Source organism: Bufo bufo, chromosome 9 (assembly GCF_905171765.1).
Source record: "Bufo bufo chromosome 9, aBufBuf1.1, whole genome shotgun sequence".
In the NCBI taxonomy this organism is placed as follows: Eukaryota; Metazoa; Chordata; class Amphibia; order Anura; family Bufonidae; genus Bufo; species Bufo bufo.
Genome location: NC_053397.1, coordinates 143865563 through 143887519, shown reverse-complemented (window position 1 = coordinate 143887519; position 21957 = coordinate 143865563). Strand labels below are relative to the sequence as shown.

General features: G+C 44.8%; 1 protein-coding gene across 1 annotated transcript in view; it reads right to left on the bottom strand.

The window, feature by feature from the left end:
- Window positions 1–21957, bottom strand: part of POLDIP3 (DNA polymerase delta interacting protein 3) — a 36994-nt gene that overhangs the window by 6951 nt on the left and 8086 nt on the right. The window contains exons 4-8 of the mRNA XM_040407578.1: window positions 6717–6827; window positions 5367–5567; window positions 5126–5203; window positions 3905–4034; window positions 1779–1845 (exon numbers count right to left, since the gene is read on the bottom strand). Of these exons, the coding sequence (XP_040263512.1) occupies window positions 1779–1845; window positions 3905–4034; window positions 5126–5203; window positions 5367–5567; window positions 6717–6827 (587 nt within the window). The remainder of the gene's footprint in view (window positions 1–1778; window positions 1846–3904; window positions 4035–5125; window positions 5204–5366; window positions 5568–6716; window positions 6828–21957) is intronic.

The window sequence follows — 21957 nt, the reverse complement described above, 5'->3', positions numbered from 1 at the left end:
AGACATGGCTGTCCACCTAAACTGACAGCCCAGGTAAGGAGAACACTAATTAGTGAAGCAGCCAAGAAGCCCAATGTCACTCTAGAGGCGCTGCAGAGATCCACAGATCGGTTACCATGGCAGCCAGGACGCTACTGAAGTCCTGGCTGCCATGGTCAGCTCCCTGCGGCTGTGTGCACTATGCACAGGGCAGCAGGGAGAGTGTGAAGTCCTATTTACCCTAATTGAGCTCTATTAGGATGAATAGGACAAGTGTTCTAGCCCCTAAGGAGGCTAATAGTTATTAAATAAAAAGTAAAAAAAAGAGTTTAGGTGATTGACTTGGCCATTGCATAACATTCCACTTCTTTCCCTTAAAAAACTCTTTGGTTGCTTTTGTAGTATGCTTTGGGTCATTGTCCATCTGCACTGTGAAGCTCCGTCCAATGACGTCTGATGCATTTGGCCGAATATGAGCAGATAATATTGCCTGAAACACTTCAGAATTCATCCTGCTGCTTTTGTCAGCAGTCGCATCATCAATAAATACTTGGGTCATCCACCACAGTTGTTTTCTGTGGTCTTCCGGGTCTTTTGGTGTTTCTGAGCTCACCGGTGCGTTCCTTCTTTTTAAGAATGTTCCAAACAGTTGTTTTGGCCACGCCTAATGTTTTTGCTATCTCTCATGGGGTTGTTTTGTTTTTTCAGCCTAATGATGGCTTGCTTCACTGATAGTGACAGCTCTTTGGATCTCATCTTGAGAGTTGACAGCAGCAGATTCCAAATGCAAATAGCACACTTGAAATGAACTCTGGACCTTTTATCTGCTCATTGTAATTGGGATAATGAGGGAATAACACACACCTTGCCATGGAACAGCTGAGAAGCCAATTGTCCCATTACTTTTGGTCCCTTAACAAGTGGGAAGCACATATGCAAACTGTTGTAATTCCTACACCGTTTACCTGATTTGGATAAATACCCTTAAATTAAAGCTGACAGTCTGCAGTTAAAGCACATCTTGTTTCATTTCAAATCCATTGTGGTAGTGTATAGAGCCAAAAATGTTAGAATTGTGTCAATGTCCCAATATTTATGGACCTGACTGTATATAGCAATAATAGTTGATTTGAAATGCCCTATTTATTGTATAATGGTTTTTCTTTTAAAGGGGGTTATCCCACTCAAAGTATCTTACCCATAGCAAGCAATCACAGTGCAGCTTACTTCGTGACATTGAGGAATGAAGGCTGTGCTGTGGTTGGTTGCTACAGGATAGCCATTTGGAGATTTTAAAATTGCATTCATCCACAATGCTCACCTGGTCTTTGTGATAACAAAAGATACTATGTGTCATATTAAGGCTTACAAACTTAAAGGCACTCTACCATATGAGATACATAAGGGTTTTCATAAACAAAATGAATAATAAAAACGAGCTAGTACAATAAACACGAGGTGATTCAGTGACAGATGGTGACGGTAGTGCAGTGAAGCAGACTACCCACTTTCTTGAAGAGGTGGGTTTTCAGGATCAGATAAAAATTGTACATAAGGGCTCATGTACACAACCGTAAATGGCCCGGAAAACACGGTCCATGTGTCTGCCAGATCTCGTGGGCCAACAGCAGCTCCCCTGAACTGACTATCTTAGGGTTTTATAACACAGTAACTTCTCATTGTGGATCTCTTGTACTGAACTCACATGTACTATGTGTGATGACAAATTTCCTCTATTACACAAGAAACATTTAATTGAAGATTTTCTCCTTTGCAACCATAAGAAAGTCAACACTTACAAAAGGATGGGCTGGTCTGATGTAATCACATTGCCATTCAAATGAAGATTGCATTTCATTGGTTGTCCTGAAATTTCAAGTATATAGAATTGGTTAGATGTCAATAAAAATGAATGTCAGAAAAATGTAACAATAGTTTAGCCGCATGTACCTATAGTAGGCAACTTTCACATCTGCGCTTTGTATTCCCGGCAGAGGAACTCAAAACCGGAGCAAAACGCTTCAGTTTTTTCCCCATGGGGACAAAACAGATCAGACTGCATTCCGTTCTGGTTTGTTCTGTATTGTGACCGGACACAAAACCACTGCAAGCTACGGTTTTGTGACCAGTCTGTGAAACGGAACTGAATAGATTAGCAGTATCTAATCAGTGGCGGTCCTACACCCGGGACCCTTGCCAATCAGCTGTTGGAGGATAGGTAATCAGTATTAAAATCTTGGAAAAACCCTTTAAAGTTGGTTGCTAATTTCACAACAAAATTCAAGTCATTTCAATATATGTAGTTTTGAGCCCCCCCCCCCCACCCCACCCCTGGAGCACCTCCATTAGCCAGACAGCGAATGACCGACCAGCGCTCAGGACCCTCTCTCTCCTGGCAGTCCTGTGAGGATTTACTCTGCTTTTTACTCCGAAATCCTGCATCACATCATAAACTACCGGGAAAAAAAAAAATTTAACTGGAAAACTTAAAGGGGTTGACTCATCATAGACAATGGGGGCATATCGCTAGGATATGCCCCCATTGTCTTACAGGTGTGGGTCCCAACGCCGAGACCTGCACCTTTATCGGGAACGGAGCCCCGCAAGGTGGTGACTGGAGGACTCCGGTCCGGCCACCAGCAAGCCATGCGGACCCGTGCATGACCGGCCACCGCTCCCATTCACTTCTATGGGCTCTACGGAAAAAGCCAAGCCAGCGCTCAGCTATTTTCGCTGGCCCCACAGAAAATGAATGGCCGGCGGCTTCGCATGCGCCCTCCTTCACTTTCGGGGCTACGTTCTCTATATAGGTTGGAACACCTATAAGACAATGGGGGCATATCCTAGCAATATGCCCCCATTGTCTATGATGAGACAACCCCTTTAATGCAATTGAGTTGCAAAGTATAAACTACTAATGTCCTCTGGGTAGGTCATCAATATTAGATTGGTGAGGCCCAAGATCTGACACCCCCACAGATCAGCTGTTTGATGAGGCCACAGCACTCCGGAGAGCACCACACATCTGTGCAGCTTACCAAGCGTAACACCATCCACTGGATACTGGTTGTGCTTGCTGTTGCAGCTCAGCCCCACTCTTTTGGCTTAGACCAGGGATGCTCAACCTGTGGCACTCCAGCTGTTGCAAGACTACAACTCCCAGCATGCCCTAATAGCTGTAGGCTGTCCAGGCATGGTGGGAGTTGTAGTTTTGCAAAAGCTGGAGGGCTGTATGTTTGGAATCCCTAGGCCATGGGACCGATGATGACGTCACTGACCTAGGAAGGGGGTGTGGTGCTCACCCCCGATCTGATATTGATAGGGTATCACTATGAAAATCTTGGAAAACCCCTTTAAAGGTACGCCAGCTGAGGAATATGTAATTGTTACTTATTTTTGAATAAAAGGGGCAGCATGATGGCTTAGTCGTTAGCATTGGTGTCTTGCAGCACCGGGGTTCTATATCTGCATGGAATTTGTATGTTATCACCATGTTTGCATGAGTTTCCTTGAGGTACTCCGGTTTTCTCCCTCACTCCAAACACATACTGATAAGGAATGTAGATTTTGAGCCCCACTGGGGACAGCAAGTGATAATGTCTGAAAAGCACTGCAGAATGTTTGCTCTATGTAAGCAAAGTCACATAAAATAAGTGATTATGTCCCTAGGGTAGGAATCAGCAACCTCCGGCACTTTCAGAACAGCTGGAGTTCCAGAGGTTGCCAATTCCTGTCCTACACCGATCCAGTATATCAGTCACAAGGGCCATGTGAAAGCAGAATTGTGTTCACAAATAAAGTAAAAAATAAAAATCTAGTGCTCATTCCTGGATAAAGTCGTCAAAAAGTATGCTGCTTTATCTCAAAATGAAAATCTACAGAAGTAACAAAAGAATCACTGGTGCCCTCTGCACACTCAACGTACCATCTAGGTATCGGTTGTTATATTTTTTGTAGGCACCGACTGCATCTTCCTTTCTCACAAACACAACTTCTGCAACTCCTGGGCTCAGCAAGCGGGCACGTTTCAAGGCTCCACATACACAGAAAAGCTCCTGGAAAAAAAAAAAAAAGTTATTTTGTCTACATTATAATGGCTGCGGCAGACACCTTTAGAGGCATGTTTTTTTATTAATGCATTGTACTTATTTTGACCCAAAAATAATTTTTTCAATTAGTCTTTATAAAAAAAATGTCAGCCCCTTTCCCTGTACAGCGTTGAGTTTCTGTATTAGCAGGCTCTATGTTCACAGTGTGTGCCATCAGGGAGCTCATGTGAAATATCTGAACTGACAGTTCACACACACATTGTAGCATGGCCGAGCCCAAAAAAGGCCTGACTGTCCAGGCAACTTTGTGTGATGTTGTGCACATGGTGGTTTAGACCTTAGCTTTTTTTTATTTGTTTGACTACCAAAATAATGTTTGCGATTTTTTTTACTTGACACTTAGGACTTTTTATTACAATTATTTTTGCTTTTTTTTTTTGTTTAATTTGAAGGAAAACCGCTAATTATTATTATAAAGTACTTTTTTTTTTTAATTATAGCTTTTTATTTCTTAAATACTAAAACTGACAAATACTAATAATGCAATGGGTTCGCTATTTTGTGACGTCGTTTTCATATATAACATGTATATGTTTGAAAGAATGGGGCGACTATGGTGACGGTTTCTGTTAGCGACTGAATTTGAAAAATATTTTTTTTTGCCACATATGTCCCCCAGGACATCCACAGGAAAACAGTCCCCTGTGGGGGTATTACACACAGGCAGAGCCGGATCAGAGTGTCCTTAGACCCTGCAGCTCTGCTCCCGGACCCAGACACTTCCAGCAGTCACATGACCGCCAGGACTAACAGAGGAAGCGGCTCTGCCTTTTCTTGCTCTTCCCCCTGCACTTGTGCAGCGCTATCCTCCCGACACAGGAAAAGGCAGAAGCAGTAATAAACCGCTCCTGTCTTCTCCTCAAGGTCCCCGCTGTGTCCGTCAGTCAGGACCCGACCTGCTCCTGCTAGATTGCAGGAGCTTTAATCCCAGCACTGATCAGAGTAATCTCATTAGAAGAGGGGCGACATTCACAGGAAAATTGTACTTTACTAAAAACATGCCTTTCAGGAAGCTGGAGCGTTCAGACGATACTTACCACAATATCTTCCTCTGAGACTCTTGGGTGCAAATTATTAACGGTCATTTTGGTGCCTTCTAAAGGGCTGAAAACAGACTGAAAAGACGACGAATTGTTAAATGCAATAAAAAAGGAATAAACTGAATTGCTCAGAACAGTTAGCTCATTCGGAGTGTAGCACTCCAACATTATAAAGTACAATTCGGAGAGTGTTTATCTGCTAGGTAACACAAGGGTAGAGGATGCATGTAATTCTCACCTCTGTTGAAGTTGGCTGTACTGAAGAATTAGCCTCCTTTGTGACAAGTATACGAGACACATTGGTTAGCGTCTTAGTGTGCAGTAAAGGTGCTGCAGAGGCGGACTGTGCAGCCATCGGAGCTGTGTATGCATCATTCTGTACCACTTTAGTGAGAGGTAATGTTTGCCCAAGTGAGAATGAGTTTCCAGATATTCCTGGCTACAACAGAAATAAAAACCAAATGCATAATAAAATAACACCTTACTATTCGTATTTCACAGTTTTCAGACTACAAAGCACTAAGGAGGGTCATTTATCAAACTGGTGTAAAGTAGAACTGGCTTAGTTGCCCATAGCAACCAGATTCCCTCTTTTATTTTTCAAAGGAGCTGTCCAAAATGAAAGGTGGAATCCGATTGGCTGCTATGGGTAACTAAGTCAGTTCTACCTTAAACCAGTTTGATAAAAGAACCCCTAATTTTTTTAGCCATATGTATACTGGTGATCGTAGAGTAGAATAACCAGCCATATTACAAATTCTAAACATGGCACCCACAGAATACTACTGGCAGGACTCGGAGCTGCCATAGACTTCTGTCTTCATTTGCACCTGGAAACTGGCGCAAATAAAAATAAATGTGTTGGATCCGCTGGTCCGGCTCCTTCCCCCGATGGCGAGGGTGGTGTTTAAAAAGTCACAAACACAGTGCTTGCGACTTATCACCAAAAAACTGACGCAGGGAGATTTAAATCTCTCCATAAATCTTTCAAAAATTATACTAATCTAAATGCAGTGATTGCATAAACTACCTACTGAAGCCACACAACTGAGCAGAACTTACCTGGTAGGCAATAGTTGGCACATGCATTATTACATTATCATTACAGGCTTTAGCAACAGCCTTGTAAAGCATAGTGGAGGACATATGGACTGATGGTATTATAGTAAAGAAAACCGCTTGCGAAACATACAGTGCAAGGATTTTGTGTAAATTTGTCATTTTGTCCTGGATTTCTACTTAAAGCAACAGAATGTAAAAATATGCAATAAATAAATAAAAATCCAAGCAATTCTTTTGTTAATGTATTTTCTTTTAATCCTGTCTAGTCTCTTATTACAATCAAAACTGCACAAAATCCATAGAGAAATATGTACGTGCCAGCCGTTCACCCCTGCTCTCAAATCCATCTCTGGTGTCAGGCAACAGTATACAGCACCGCTCTGTCTCCAACAGGCACATCATCTGTCAACCACACAGGTTCAGCAGAAAAACTAAACCCTTACATTTTCTGTAACATTTCAACAAGACTATCAGGAGATGCAGAAAATCCTACAGACTGATCATTCTGGGCAAGTGGAGTTATTACCCTTTTCTGCACAGGGCTGGCAGCTGTGATCTTCATCTGTTTTGTGGGGACGTGGGAAAGTTCCAGCTCATCATCCATACCATCATCATCTACATCTTGTGGAGAGGAGACCTGTCGATAAACAGAAAGGTGACCTGGGTGACAATGGGCCATCAATATGAGCTGATTTCTAAGGCCTCTTGAACATGACCATACTTTAGGTCTGCGTCCAATCCACATTTTTTGCAGATCGCACATGCACCCATTCATTCCTATGGGCAGCTATAATGCACTGACTGCTTCCGTGTGGCCGATCTGCAAATTACAGAACATGTTCTAGTCTGATCAGTTCTGCGGACAATAGATATTTCTACCAAGATGATGCTGCATGCACACAATGACCAAAAACAGCAATTTTGCAATTTTTTACATTGTTCGCAGTACAAGGAAAAAATTAATAAAAAATAAATAAATATCGGATCAATTTATTGTACGTGTAATTACAGACATGAATATTATCCAATTATAGATTTATATATTAACGTATATATTTGAATATATAAATAGTAATAGTCAGGCACTCACCAACTGGCAAGACACATATGTAAAAACGTGTTTATTCATATCAATATAGGCAGTATAAAAAGGGGGGGGGGTATAAAAAGGGATACATTGGTAAAAAGAATATATATTGATAATTCACAGTGGTGTTAAAACGTAGTATATCAATAATGCTGTCTGCTAGCAAGAATATATATATATATATATATATATATATATATATATATAATAAATGTCAGTGTGCAGCCAGTATCCTGGTCAATGGCACGGCCTCTTCCTCTTTTAATCTGCAGAGAGGTACGAGGCAGGGTTGCCCTCTCTCCCCCCTATTGTTTGCAATTGCCATTGAACACCTGGCTTTACGAATCCGCCAAGACTTGACATTTAGAGGGGTGGTGCTAGGGGAGAGAGAGGACAGAGTAGGCCTATATGCAGACGACCTCATATTGTATATGAGTGAGATGGACATTTCTCTGCCACAAGCGATCACTATCATAGAACAATTTGGGCACTTCTCGAGGCTGCATATTAATTGGGCTAAGTCGGCCTTGATGCCGCTGTGGCGCTCCGATTGGCCCGAGGTCTATCATAACCTCAGAGTAGTGGACCACTTTAAATATCTAGGGATTTTCATCACCAGAGAGCCGAAAGACTCATACTCTAAAAACGTCGCCCCTTTAGAATCCATCTTCACTGACAAATTTAAGGTGTGGAAAACCCTTCCTCTGTCCATTATGGGCAGGATCAATTTAATAAAAATGATCCTATTACCCAAAGGGCTGTATATACTGGAACACGCTTGCACCCCAATATCCCGGAGTTTCTTTGACCGCCTCCACTCTCTAATGGTTCAATTTATCTGGGGAAAGGCCAGGCACAAGTTCGCTCTGAACACGCTGCAGAGATCCAAGGTGCAGGGTGGAGCGTTGTTGCCAAACTTTCATTTGTATTTTCTTGAAGGACAACTGAGGTTCCTAGCTAATTGGGTCAATGGGGAACCCCTACAGAATATGGAGTATTATTTACAGCAGTACCTGGGTCTATCCAACCTATGGCCTGTACTAGAGAAGGCCGGATCCCTATCGGTACAATTGTTGCAAGTACACAGGTTAGCGCAGCAGGTCTGGAGAGATGCCAAACTACGACAATATCAGGATTGGGCCGACACCATACCTCTGAGGATAACCCGTTATTCCCCCACTTACAAGGAATAGAGGGAACACATACCTGGAAAGCATCCGGGACTGCTGTACTGCGAGATCTATATAATGATGGAATCTTACGCTTCTTCTCACAAATTCAAGAGCAATTTGGGATAGTACGCACCCAGTTTTTTTTAGATACCTACAGATCAGACATGCCCTTCAGGAACAATTTAGGGATGGAAACAGGGCCCTTTCCTCTTACCCTTTAATTGGGGGTCATCAAATCACAGGGGCCTAGAGGCATAATATCTGTACTCTACACTTACCTTCTAGAGAATCCTATGTCAGCACAACCCATACTAGCCGAAACCAGGTGGAAAGGGAACATTCCACATCTCTCAGAGGATTGGACAGAGGCGTTGGAGGCTGTCACTAACGTGTCTCCCTCGATTAATAACAGATTAATCCAGTTATTTATGCTGCACCGCAGTTACCTAACCCCCACTAGGTTACACAAGATGGGGAGAATGCCCCAACCCAGCTGCTTAAGATGCTCTCATAATAGTGCTGATTTCTGGCACATGATGTGGGAATGTATACACATTAAATCATATTGGCAGGCAGTGTTTGGGATACTTTCATCATTGGGTTTAGGTCCAATACAGTTATGCCCCAAGATATGCTTATTGGGTATTCTGGATAATGACGGTTGGTCCCACTACAATAAGATATTTCTAAGCGAAACTCTGTTCCTAGCCCGCAAGGTAATCGCTCTTAAGTGGATGGCGGAAGATCTACCAACATTAGGGATCTGGAAAAGGCTAGTGAACCAGGTAATTCCTTCTGAAAATGTGATATATATGAATAGAAAATGTCTTGATAAATTCCAGAAAGTATGGGGTCTATGGTGCGAATCACATTTAACAACTTCAGCTGGATCCGCGGTCACCACTGGTCCTTAAGCAGGTCAGAACACTCAAAATCTCACACGATATTTTTGTTTGACTCAATCAATTGTATTTTCACTGTATATGCAAAGAAACTGTTATGCCCTTGTATCGAATTGCCTAAGCACAGATGATATTCTTGTACTGTATGATTCGGTATGATGTATAATACTGTATCATATTTATATGAATGTACCACAAACATGCCTTGTTACTCTTTTTCAATAAAACGAGTTAAAAAAAAATATGTCAGTGTGCAAGTAAGGAAAGAAAAAATGCAATCCTGAGTTTGGTAACTGTCTCTTTATGCCGAGAAAATGTGATATCTTTAGATAAAAGATAGTAAATAGTCTCCCGCTACACAATGGTTGAGTGGTGGCAGATGGTGTATGCCACAAATGTTCTGGCTCGTAAAAAGTAAATTCACTTGTAGCAAAAGTTAGTGATAAGACAGCGACAAGTAAAAGCGGTGGTTGTTGCCGTGAATATTCTGGCTTGCAATGAATAAATTTGTTTATTTGTGCCAAGAGTTGCTTGCAGTTTTTCCACTAGATAATGGAGAGTAGTTGTGCCGTGGATGTTCTGACACAAATATGTGCGTTTATAAATTAAGTCTCTAGGATTACTTACAGTTTTTAGGTTAAGGGAGATTCCGGTGGCGTCCCACCCGGTAATCGCGCTCCACTCACTTTTTTGTCCTTGGCCTCCAGTTAATGTTACGGGGGGTTGAAGTTGATAGGTGATTCTGGCTGCGGTGTATTAGCCTGTAAGTCAGCGTCTCACGTGGGGTAGTGCCGGTCACGTGATGTAAATCCAATTGGTTGGCCTGTATGTTGGCTTCTCACGTGATGTTGTCCCAGTTGCGTGTTTTAGATCCTCTACTTTGCCATTTACTTCTGTAAGATGATCATAACTTGGTTTAAACCTCCGACAACTTATTTCCACAAAATGGATTGAACTGGGTTTTTTGTGGGTAGTCGCTGGATACTTGTTGCCAGATGCGTTTCGAGGTAGAAACCTCTTCATCAGTGGCTGTAGTATATACTGTCTGACTCTCCACTTTTATACCCACTCCTAGATTAATCCACTAAAAACCCGGAGAGGTGAGAGGAATCCCAAAATTTCAAGTGGTCCAATATAAATACCGGGATGGAGTAATGTTGAATATCTGAAGGCAGTCTTAGGGAGAATAATGTTTCTAATCTACACCTCCGTTTTTTTTTTTTTCTTTTATGTTGCTTCATTGAATAGCTTTTATTTTATGTGAAAAACGCAGATGCGTTTTTATCATATTTCTTTGCTTTTAGGTTAGAGATGTCTTTTCTATGACTAAAAAGTGTTGAGTCTTTATATGATATAATAAAAGATGATAAAAAATATATAAAAACTGTAAAATGATGGTGGAAAGGTGATAGTCTTATAGAGTGAGGTATCTTCTTTCCTTATGATCACATATTTATATAATATTTAATCTTAAATTTATGGAGATAATCCCTGAGGGAGGAGTCTCCCATCGGAGCAATCACAATGCTGGTGGACAGCTTGGCAGAGGAATAGTAAGACTACCTCCAGATCTGCAATGCTGGGAACCTGATTAACATCTTCTAACAAATTTTGTCTAGATGATCTAAGGTAGTGTGTGGGGCAGAGGTCACCCGCCGAGGCGCGATCACAGTGCTGGTAGACAGCCGGACTGCGATTGCACATCAGCAGGGGACATCCACCCAAATTCGGGATTGTGTTTATAGGAAGCCGAATAGTTCAAAATCAGAATTTAGACCGTCTGGTAGTAAAGTCTCAAAATCGTATATGCGTCTGGATTCTTGTCTTGACATATTGGACACGTGATCTCCTCCTCTCCAATTGATTTCAAAAGCTATATAAATTAGCTGACTTGGGTCTTTGGTATGTTTTGAAGTGTTTTGATAGAGTGTTTTTCGTATCCATTTTTGATATTGTTGATGTGTTCGGATATCCTCTTTTCAGGGTTCTCTTCGTGGATAGTTTTTTGCTAGAAATTGTTTTTCCATTTGAAGGGCCTCTTTTCTAAGTCTCAGTCATTGGTGCAGTTTCTCTTTCTCTAGGTGGCAGCTAGAATAGAATATGTTATTTAATATGTTTCATGATAAACCAGCAAAAAAAAAAAAAAAAAAAAATCAGCTACATATTATATTCTAGCTGCCACCTACCAAGGTGGCTAATGAATATCCCCACCTGACAGTTCAGACGTATAAAGAGAAACTGCACCAATGACGGAGACTTAGAAAAAATTAGATTTTTTTGTACTCACCGTAAAATCCTTTTCTCGTAGTAGGCATTGGGGGACACAGCACCATGGGTATACACTCACCTAAAGAATTATTAGGAACACCATACTAATACGGTGTTGGACCCCCTTTTGCCTTCAGAACGGCCTTAATTCTACGTGGCATTGATTCAACAAGGTGCTGATAGCATTCTTTAGAAATGTTGGCCCATATTGATAGGATAGCATCTTGCAGTTGATGGAGATTCGAGGGATGCACATCCAGGGCACGAAGCTCCCGTTCCACCACATCCCAAAGATGCTCTATTGGGTTGAGATCTGGTGACTGTGGGGGCCATTTTAGTACAGTGAACTCATTGTCATGTTCAAGAAACCAATTTGAAATGATTCGAGCTTTGTGACATGGTGCATTATCCTGCTGGAAGTAGCCATCAGAGGATGGATACATGTTCTCATTCGGTTTACGCCAAATTTGGACTCTACCATTTGAATGTCTCAACAGAAATCGAGACTCATCAGACCAGGCAACATTTTTCCAGTCTTCAACAGTCCAATTTTGGTGAGCTCGTGCAAATTGTAGCCTCTTTTTCCTATTTGTAGTGGAGATGAGTGGTACCCGGTGGGGTCTTCTGCTGTTGTAGCCCATCCGCCTCAAGGTTGTGCGTGTTGTGGCTTCACAAATGCTTTGCTGCATACCTCGGTTGTAACGAGTGGTTATTTCAGTCAACGTTGCTCTTCTATCAGCTTGAATCAGTCGGCCCATTCTCCTCTTACCTCTAGCATCCACAAGGCATTTTTGCCCACAGGACTGCCGCATACTGGATGTTTTTCCCTTTTCACACCAATCTTTATAAACCCTAGAAATGGTTGTGCGTGAAAATCCCAGTAACTGAGCAGATTGTGAAATACTCAGACCGGCCCGTCTGGCACCAACCACCATGCCACGCTCAAAATTGCTTAAATCACCTTTCTTTCCCATTCTGACATTCAGTTTGGAGTTCAGGAGATTGTCTTGACCAGGACCACACCCCTAAATGCATTGAAGTAACTGCCATGTGATTGGTTGCCTAGATAATTGCATTAATGAGAAATAGAACAGGTGTTCCTAATAATTCTTTAGGTGAGTATGTCCAACTACCACTAGGAGGCGACACTAGACATAAAAAGTGTTGGCTCCTCCCCGTTGGGCTATACCCTCTTCACAGGCACTAGGCTAATCAGTTTGTACCAAAAGCAGTAGGAGAGAAGGCAGGCAAGGAACTAACAACTCCCGTATCGGGAAAGATCAAGAGACCAGCCCGGAGAAGCGGAAGTAAAGAAAAAATAGGGTGGGATCTGTGTCCCCCAATGCCTACTACGAGAAAAGGATTTTACGGTGAGTACAAAAAATCAAATTTTCTCGTGCATGGCATTGGGGGACACAGCACCATGGGACGTCCCAAAGCAGTCCCCGAGGGTGGGAAAAAGACAAGCCATGCCACCGGTTGGGCATACAGGTGCAGGAGAACCATGTGACCCAACGGGAGAAATGCACGGAACAGGCAAGAAGCCTCATAACAAGCGAGAAACCCCAAGGAAGCAACAGCGAAGACTGCCAGCACCCCAGGACAAAAGCCTGGGAGAAGGTCCCAAATGCAAGGCGGCGGCAAAAGGGAAACACCCAGCTCATCCAAAGGCTGGAGAGAAAGTAGGACAGCATCGCGTATTGGAGCTACCCAACATTATAATTGTCTCAGGCAAAAGCACAAACACCCTGTGGCCAACCCCTGACAGGCCAGGGGAACAAGGAAACATGGAATCACTGAAGGCCAAACGAGTGAGGGAAGCCATAGCGAGGTTCCCATGAGAAGGGAGCAGGTCTCCCCTCAGCGCAAAAAAGGTGATGAAGATAAGCGCCCTATTGAAAGGGGAAACCCCAAAGACGCTAAGGGAAACCGCTAACCCTTGGAAAGGGAGGGGGTTTTAAGTAAATGCCAGGAAAAGAGAAAAAATAAGACCGGCATCACAAAATCAGGAGACGAGGGAAAACAAAATATCGATGAGAAGCGCAAGACCGGAGAAAGTCTGGCCAAACGAAGTATCAGGGAAAAAAGGGGACCAAATGCAGGCCCCGGGAATCTCAGCAGGGACACACTGGAGTGAGGGAAGCCATAGCAAGGCTCACAATGAAGTGAGCAGGTCTCCCCCCACCGCAAAGCAGGTGATGAAGTTAAGCGCCCTATTGAAAGGTGAAAACCCCAAAAGGCGCTAAGGGAAGCCGCCAACCCTTGGAAAGGGAGGGGGTTGCAAGTAAAGGCCAGGAAAAAAGAAAAAGATAAGATAAGACCTGCATCCCAAAACCCAAATGAAGTATCAGGGAGATGCAGGCCCAGGAAATCTCAGCAAGGACACACTGGACTGAGAGACATGGGAGGAGAAGGGGAGTACTCCCAACAATCTAAGGAGGAAGGTTCCAAAAACAGGAGGAAGTCCCTCCCGAAGGAGACCATAAGGTGGAAATGCAAACCGTAGCACTAAACCACTCAATACCAGGTACTTGACGTGGGAGGATGGGAAGATAGACACAAATCCCAAGAGGTCCACAAGGCTATTGGAACCCACAAGGGGAACAATCAACCCAGGTCCCCCCCCAAACAACAATTATCATACAGAATCTGCGTGGTCACATGAACGGGGACAGGGACTCCAGAAAGGAGTACCCGGTATGGGCTCACAAGGAACCAGGAACTGAACCACCAGAGGACAACAAAAGCCAAAATATCCAAGAAGAAATGAAAAGAACCACCATATGGGAAGGGATTGGTCATGGACAACTAGCCATTCTAATAGTGGCTAGCAATCCGCATACATTGTCCTGGGGAGGGAAAGTACAACGGTTTGGGTTGTACCACTAAATCGACAGACACCCAGATGCATAAGGAATGGCGAAGTCGCTATGAAGAAACTGGGTGTGACTACATGAAATGTAGAAACCAGCTGCGACCAACACACAGAAGACTCCCAGGGGGAGAAAGTACCTGACAGGCACAGACAATAGCAAGGTCCAAGGGAACTGCCCGCTGACATATAGTACAACTATGCAGAGAATATAAGGGAACACCAGGACCCAGAAGGAACTACGGAACCCTGTCCGATGCCAGAGCAATCAGCGTGGTTGAATGTGGACCACCCACCAGATCAGAACAGGTCAGCCATATACTGGGTACACCAGAAGTAGTAGTAGACCGACAAGGTGGAGGTGGGGGTTGGGCTGGCCCACCCCTGCCAGCTATGTTTACCGTGCACATGCTGAACCAGGATGGCCTGTTGTGGACAGTGCCTTGAGAAAGTACAAGAAGACCATAGAGCACGACCGTAACGGATTGGCAGATGTATGGAAGAACCAAAAAAGAGCAGTAACCACGTCCGCAGCTAGAATAGAGTCCGGGGAAGGAAGCACCCAGTAATACAGAAACTGTATGAGCCACAGATTGAACCATAGGGCCCAGCACGTGGGAACTAAAAATACACGCCTAAAACAGAGGTAAAGTGGCAGCATGTTGCACACTAAGGAGAGTGGAAACAAAGCCACAGCATCCGGGAATGCAACCGCATTTGGAGGGTACAGGTCCACAACCTGTTAAAGTAGAAATACGGCTGTGTAGTGTAGAGATACCACCGGACCGGTGCAATGGGTACAGCATCTGGAGATGGTAGAGGTACTAGATTTAAGATTAGAGCGATGTGGCCGCATGGTGCACCCTAGGACCAGAGAAGTGCAGCGGCTACCGCGTTAGCAATGGTATCTATATTCCGCTCGGTAGGGGGGAAATAGGGCTGCACGGTACCACCAAGAACAACAGGTGCACACCACAATTAAGTAAGTGCAATGGCAACTGAAGGAGGCCCTCAATTTCACCAGAGGGAAACAGGGCCGCATAGTACACCATAGAGCCAGACAGGTGTAACGGCTGCAGCATAGAGACGGTGCAGGAATCTACCTAAGGGAGTAAGATGGCTGTTTGGTGCACACTAAGATGAGGTAGGTGCAGTGGCCACGGGAATACAAGGTGGCCCCAATATATTGTCCGGTAAGGGAGAAATAGTGCCGCAAGGTACACCATAAGGCCAGATAGGAGGTAGTGAAGGTACTCTACCTACTAAGGGAGCAAGGTGTCAGCTTGGTGCCCACTAGAACCAAACAGAGGCAATTGCAACAGCAATTGAGAGACCTCTATATCTCGCCCGGAAGGGAGAAATAGTGCCGCACGGAACACAATAGAGCCCGCCATACAGTATCAGGAGATGGTGTAGGTACTCTACCTATGAGGGGAGCAAGGTGGCTGGAAACAGACAGGTGCAATTGCCTCGGCAATTGAAGGCGGCCTGTATATCTCACCCGGTAGGGGGAAATAGTGCCACATGTAACACCATAGAGCCAGTCAGGAGTAATGGCTACAGCATCTGGAGTAGGTGTAGGAACTCTACCCAAGAAGGTAACAAGGCGGCTGGAAACAGACAGATGTAATCGCCACGGCAATAAAAGCCGGCCTGTATTCACTGATACAGGCTACTAGAAAAGAATCTTCAGAGGCCGAGAAGGGTTACCAACCCTACAAGAGGCGTTTGCCTGAATTATCAGCTTGCCTGGAACATAGCCCCTGGATAGGGGAACCAGGAAGGTCTGTCGTGTACAGCCTACGAGGGCGTACGTACCAGAGACACCGCGTAGGTGTCCCAGTTGCTAAGCACGGAGATGGCTGCCCTACCTGTGCGGGAATTACCTGTGCAGGCAGGAGAGCGCCATCCGAAAGTCCACTAGGAGGGGCACCAAACCTGGGTAGGGTAGGTACCACCGTGCACGTTTGTCTTGACCTCACAGAGAGATCCTGCATGGTGGAAGACCGCCTGATGCTCTGTTCCGAGGGAATCGGTGCAGAGATGCCCCCAGAGGCAACTGACAGAGAAGGCTTCGTCACCAGCCTCAGGCCTGTCCTGGGGCGACCCAGGGATGCAGAGGAGGGGTGGAAGCTAGTTAAGACCACCCGAGGTTGGTCCGTGGGCTACTCCTTGCGTGACCTCGTATCTGAGCATGAGCCTGGGGGGGGGGGGGAAGACCGCAACTTTTAGGTAGCGCTCCAGCGACTCCGCCGGGGATTGGACGAGTCAGGCAAGGTTCCCACAGGGAGGGAGCCCATTCAGGGGGAACCTACACAAAAGGGTGGAAAGGGGAGGGACAAGCCGACCACATGGAAACCTCTGTAGACAACGGACGCACGTGAAATACGTGGCGATCCGATAGCGAGGCTGGGAGAGGAAGCCCTCATAGAGCAGCAGGGCTGACCTAACTGTCCCCGGAGCCACTGTTCACAAGAGGTGCTGCAGCAGCTATAGATCAGGTGGCAGGACTGAAGGAAAATGCGGCAATTGAGAGGAGGGAGAGGGGGGGAAGAAAGGAGCCTGCAGAGCAATTCAGCCAGAGGCTGCCTACCAGACCCCAGGAGCTGTGCAGCGCGCCCCATGCAGGAGAAGATGGCGACCCGGTGTAGAAAAAAGAAGCCGACAGCCGGAGAAAGAACCGCCCCTCTGAAAGAGCAGTGAACCTGGATTGGGCAAACAGGAGAGGCCCCTCCCAGGCTCCCCCCACGGAGGGAGGGTGAATGAGAAAGCCCGGGAAGCCAGGAGTGGGCGGAGAGAAGGCTCCGCCCCACGTGACCTGCGGCCTAGTCGGCCGAAAAGCCGGGGCCTAGATTAGGAACGTGCAGCCGGAAACGGACGCCCGCGGAGGAACACAGCGCCGAGGGAAATTGCAGGAAAAACACCCGAAAATGACCCCCATTAATGCGGGAACGTTGCGACTTCCAGGTAGAAGTGCCGGACCCAGAGGAGACATGGGCCTCCCTGCAGGTACCCTGGCCCCAAAATAACCCCCTTCAAGGGGATTGGGGAGATAAAGTGGGTGGACCACCCAGCAAAGTGCCTCAGACCCTAAGAGGCCATGGGAGAGGATGGGGGGGGGGGGGGGAAGGAGGGAGGGAGAAGGGGACTACAGGGCCCCCGCAATGGATCCGAATCCCTACTTACCGTTCCGATGTCTTCAGGCGCAGCAATGACCACCCCCTCGGCGGACACAACACGGGAGCCGTGGGTCTACCGGAATGCCGCTGCGGAAGCAGTTTCAAGTGGGGACTGGGTGGCTGCCAGGTACCTGAGTACGCACCCGCAGGGGGCAAATAAAGTGGAACACGATGGAGCCACCCCTGCAGCAGGCCGAAACCTGCAGAGAAAGAAAAAATGATTGAAGAAAAAAATTAAATAAAAAAGTAGCAGGATGACCTGCACAAAAAAGCAGGTCAGGTCTGCCTCCTATGGACACTAGAACAAGACTGGTTAGCCTAGTGCCTGTGGAGAGGGTATAGCCCAACGGGGAGGAGCCAACACTTTTTATGTCTAGTGTCGCCTCCTAGTGGTAGTTGGACATATACCCATGGTGCTGTGTCCCCCAATGCCATGCACCAGAAAGAGGCCCTTCAAATGGAAAAACAATTTCTAGCAAAAAACTATCCACGAAGAGAACCCTGAAAAAGAGGATATCCGAACACATCAACAATATCAAAAATGGATACGAAAAACACTCTATCAAAACACTTCAAAACATACCAAAGACCCAAGTCAGCTAATTTATATAGCTTTTGAAATCAATTGGAGAGGAGGAGATCAAGTGTCCAATATGTCAAGACAAGAATCCAGACGCATATACGATTTTGAGACTTTACTACCAGACGGTCTAAATTCTGATTTTGAACTATTCGGCTTCCTATAAACACAATCCCGAATTTGGGTGGATGTCCCCTGCTGATGTGCAATCGCAGTCCGGCTGTCTACCAGCACTGTGATCGCGCCTCGGCGGGTGACCTCTGCCCCACACACTACCTTAGATCATCTAGACAAAATTTGTTAGAAGATGTTAATCAGGTTCCCAGCATTGCAGATCTGGAGGTAGTCTTACTATTCCTCTGCCAAGCTGTCCACCAGCATTGTGATTGCTCCGATGGGAGACTCCTCCCTCAGGGATTATCTCCATAAATTTAAGATTAAATATTATATAAATATGTGATCATAAGGAAAGAAGATACCTCACTCTATAAGACTATCACCTTTCCACCATCATTTTACAGTTTTTATATATTTTTTATCATCTTTTATTATATCATATAAAGACTCAACACTTTTTAGTCATAGAAAAGACATCTCTAACCTAAAAGCAAAGAAATATGATAAAAACGCATCTGCGTTTTTCACATAAAATGAAAGCTATTCAATGAAGCAACATAAAAGAAAAAAAAAAAAACGGAGGTGTAGATTAGAAACATTATTCTCCCTAAGACTGCCTCCAGATATTCAACATTACTCCATCCCGGTATTTATATTGGACCACTTGAAATTTTGGGATTCCTCTCACCTCTCCGGGTTTTTAGTGGATTAATCTAGGAGTGGGTATAAAAGTGGAGAGTCAGACAGTATATACTACAGCCACTGATGAAGAGGTTTCTACCTCGAAACGCATCTGGCAACAAGTATCCAGCGACTACCCACAAAAAACCCAGTTCAATCCATTTTGTGGAAATAAGTTGTCGGAGGTTTAAACCAAGTTATGATCATCTTACAGAAGTAAGGCCTCTTTCACACTTGCGTTGTCCGGATCCGGCGTGTACTCCACTTGCCGGAATTACACGCCGGATCCGGAAAAACGCAAGTGTACTGAAAGCATTTGAAGACGGAACCGTCTTCCAAATGCGTTCAGTGTTACTATGGCACCCAGGACGCTATTAAAGTCCTGGTTGCCATAGTAGGAGCGGGGAGCGGTATACTTACAGTCCGTGCGGCTCCCGGGGCGCTCCAGAATGACGTCAGAGCGCCCCATGCGCATGGATGACGTGATCCATGTGATCACATGATCCATGCGCTTGGGGCGCCCTGACGTCACTCTGGAGCGCCCGGGTAGCCGCACGGACGGTAAGTACACTGCTCCCCCGCTCCCCGCTACACTTTACCATGGCTGCCAGGACTTTAGCGTCCCGGCAGCCATGGTAACCACTCTGAAAAAGCTAAATGTCGGCTCCGGCAATGCGCCGAAACGACGTTTAGCTTAAGGCCGGATCCGGATCAATGCCTTTCAATGGGCATTAATTCCGGATCCGGCCTTGCGGCAAGTGTTCCGGATTTTTGGCCGGAGCAAAAAGCGCAGCATGCTGCGGTATTTTCTCCGGCCAAAAAACGTTCCGTTCCGGAACTGAAGACATCCTGATGCATCCTGAACGGATTTCTCTCCATTCAGAATGCATTAGGATAATCCTGATCAGGATTCTTCCGGCATAGAGCCCCGACGACGGAACTCTATGCCGGAAGACAAGAACGCAAGTGTGAAAGAGCCCTAAATGGCAAAGTAGAGGATCTAAAACACGCGACTGGGACAACATCACGTGAGAAGCCAACATACAGGCCAACCAATTGGATTTACATCACGTGACCGGCACTACCCCACGTGAGACGCTGACTTACAGGCTAATACACCGCAGCCAGAATCACCTATCAACTTCAACCCCCCAGTAACATTAACTGGAGGCCAAGGACAAAGGGTGAGTGGAGCGCGATTACCGGGTGGGACGCCACCGGAATCTCCCTTAACCTAAAAACTGTAAGTAATCCTAGAGACTTAATTTATAAACGCACATATTTGTGTCAGAACATCCACGGCACAACTACTCTCCATTATCTAGTGGAAAAACTGCAAGCAACTCTTGGCACAAATAAACAAATTTATTCATTGCAAGCCAGAATATTCACGGCAACAACCACCGCTTTTACTTGTCGCTGTCTTATCACTAACTTTTGCTACAAGTGAATTTACTTATTACGAGCCAGAACATTTGTGGCATACACCATCTGCCACCACTCAACCATTGTGTAGTGGGAGACTATTTACTATCTTTTATCTAAAAATATCACATTTTCTCTGCATGAAGAGACAGTTACCAAACTCAGGATTGCATTTTTTCTTTCCTTACTTGCACACTGACATTTATTATATATATATATATATATATATATATATATATATATATATTCTTGCTAGCAGACAGCATTATTGATATACTACGTCTTAACACCACTGAATTATCAATATATATCAATCTATATTTTTATTCTTTTTACCAATATATCCCTTTTTATACCCCCCCTTTTTTATACTTGCCCCCCCTTTTTTATACTGCCTATATTGATACGAATAAACGCGTTTTTACATATCTGTGTCGTGCCAGTTGGTGAGTGCCTGACTAATACTATTCATATATTCATTTTCTACTTATATGACCGGGTGAGCCATACCAGTCTAAGAACCAACCTGTAGCGATAGGGGAGGTGAGCCGCCAAATACTATTTACCCTAACGTATAGATTTATTACCACGTGTGGGAGCATTTTCAGGCCCAGAAGTGCAGCGCCTCAGATGCCATGGTAAATGATACGGATCTGAAGTTGGCTGTATTGGTTGGCTTCCCCAGTTTGGGCAAAGTAACTACTGTTGCCATTAAGGGTGCATTCATTCAACCGGATGTATTTTGCGGTCTGCAAAAAATACAGATGACATCCATGTTGCATCCATTTTTTTTTTTGCAACAACGCCTATTCTTGTCTGCAAAATAGATAAGAATAGGACATGTTCTATCTTTTTTTGCGGGGCTACAGAACGGACATACAGATGCGGACAGCACAATGTGTGCTGTCCACATTTTTGCGGACCCATTGAAAAGAATAGGTCCTCATCCAATCCGCAAAAAATGCGTCCCAAAAATATGGGTGAATGGGGCCTAACATACCTTTGGGAACCAGATAATAAAAAGTGATTCCAAACCCCTCTCATATATGGCAATAATATACTGTTGAACGTCTTGTAATACTCTGCTTCATAACCATCTGGCCAGAAGTATTCAAAATAGAAAGACCATCAGCAGGCAAGTTCAGGCAGAGAAAGTGGTTAAAAAACGGAGGCGATATCGGACACATCAGGCTGAGGAGTGTGCCTACTAAGATTTAAGAAAACTTTGCTAACTTTTAATCAGCTGGGGATAAGTTACTACTGAGCCATTCAGTAGGCAAAGGGACCCAATTCTAGCAGTCGCTGCTCGCCGGTTTAAAATTTTAGCCAGCGATGCCCCCAATCTATCTCCTATGTGGTAAAAGGTTGCTTTCATGTGACGAACGGTGTGTCCCCGTATCTATAAAGCAGTAAAGATCTGAGCCTAAAGTGAAGGGAAGTTACCTGTTATTGAAGGGGATAAGATGAGATTCAGCAGCATATAT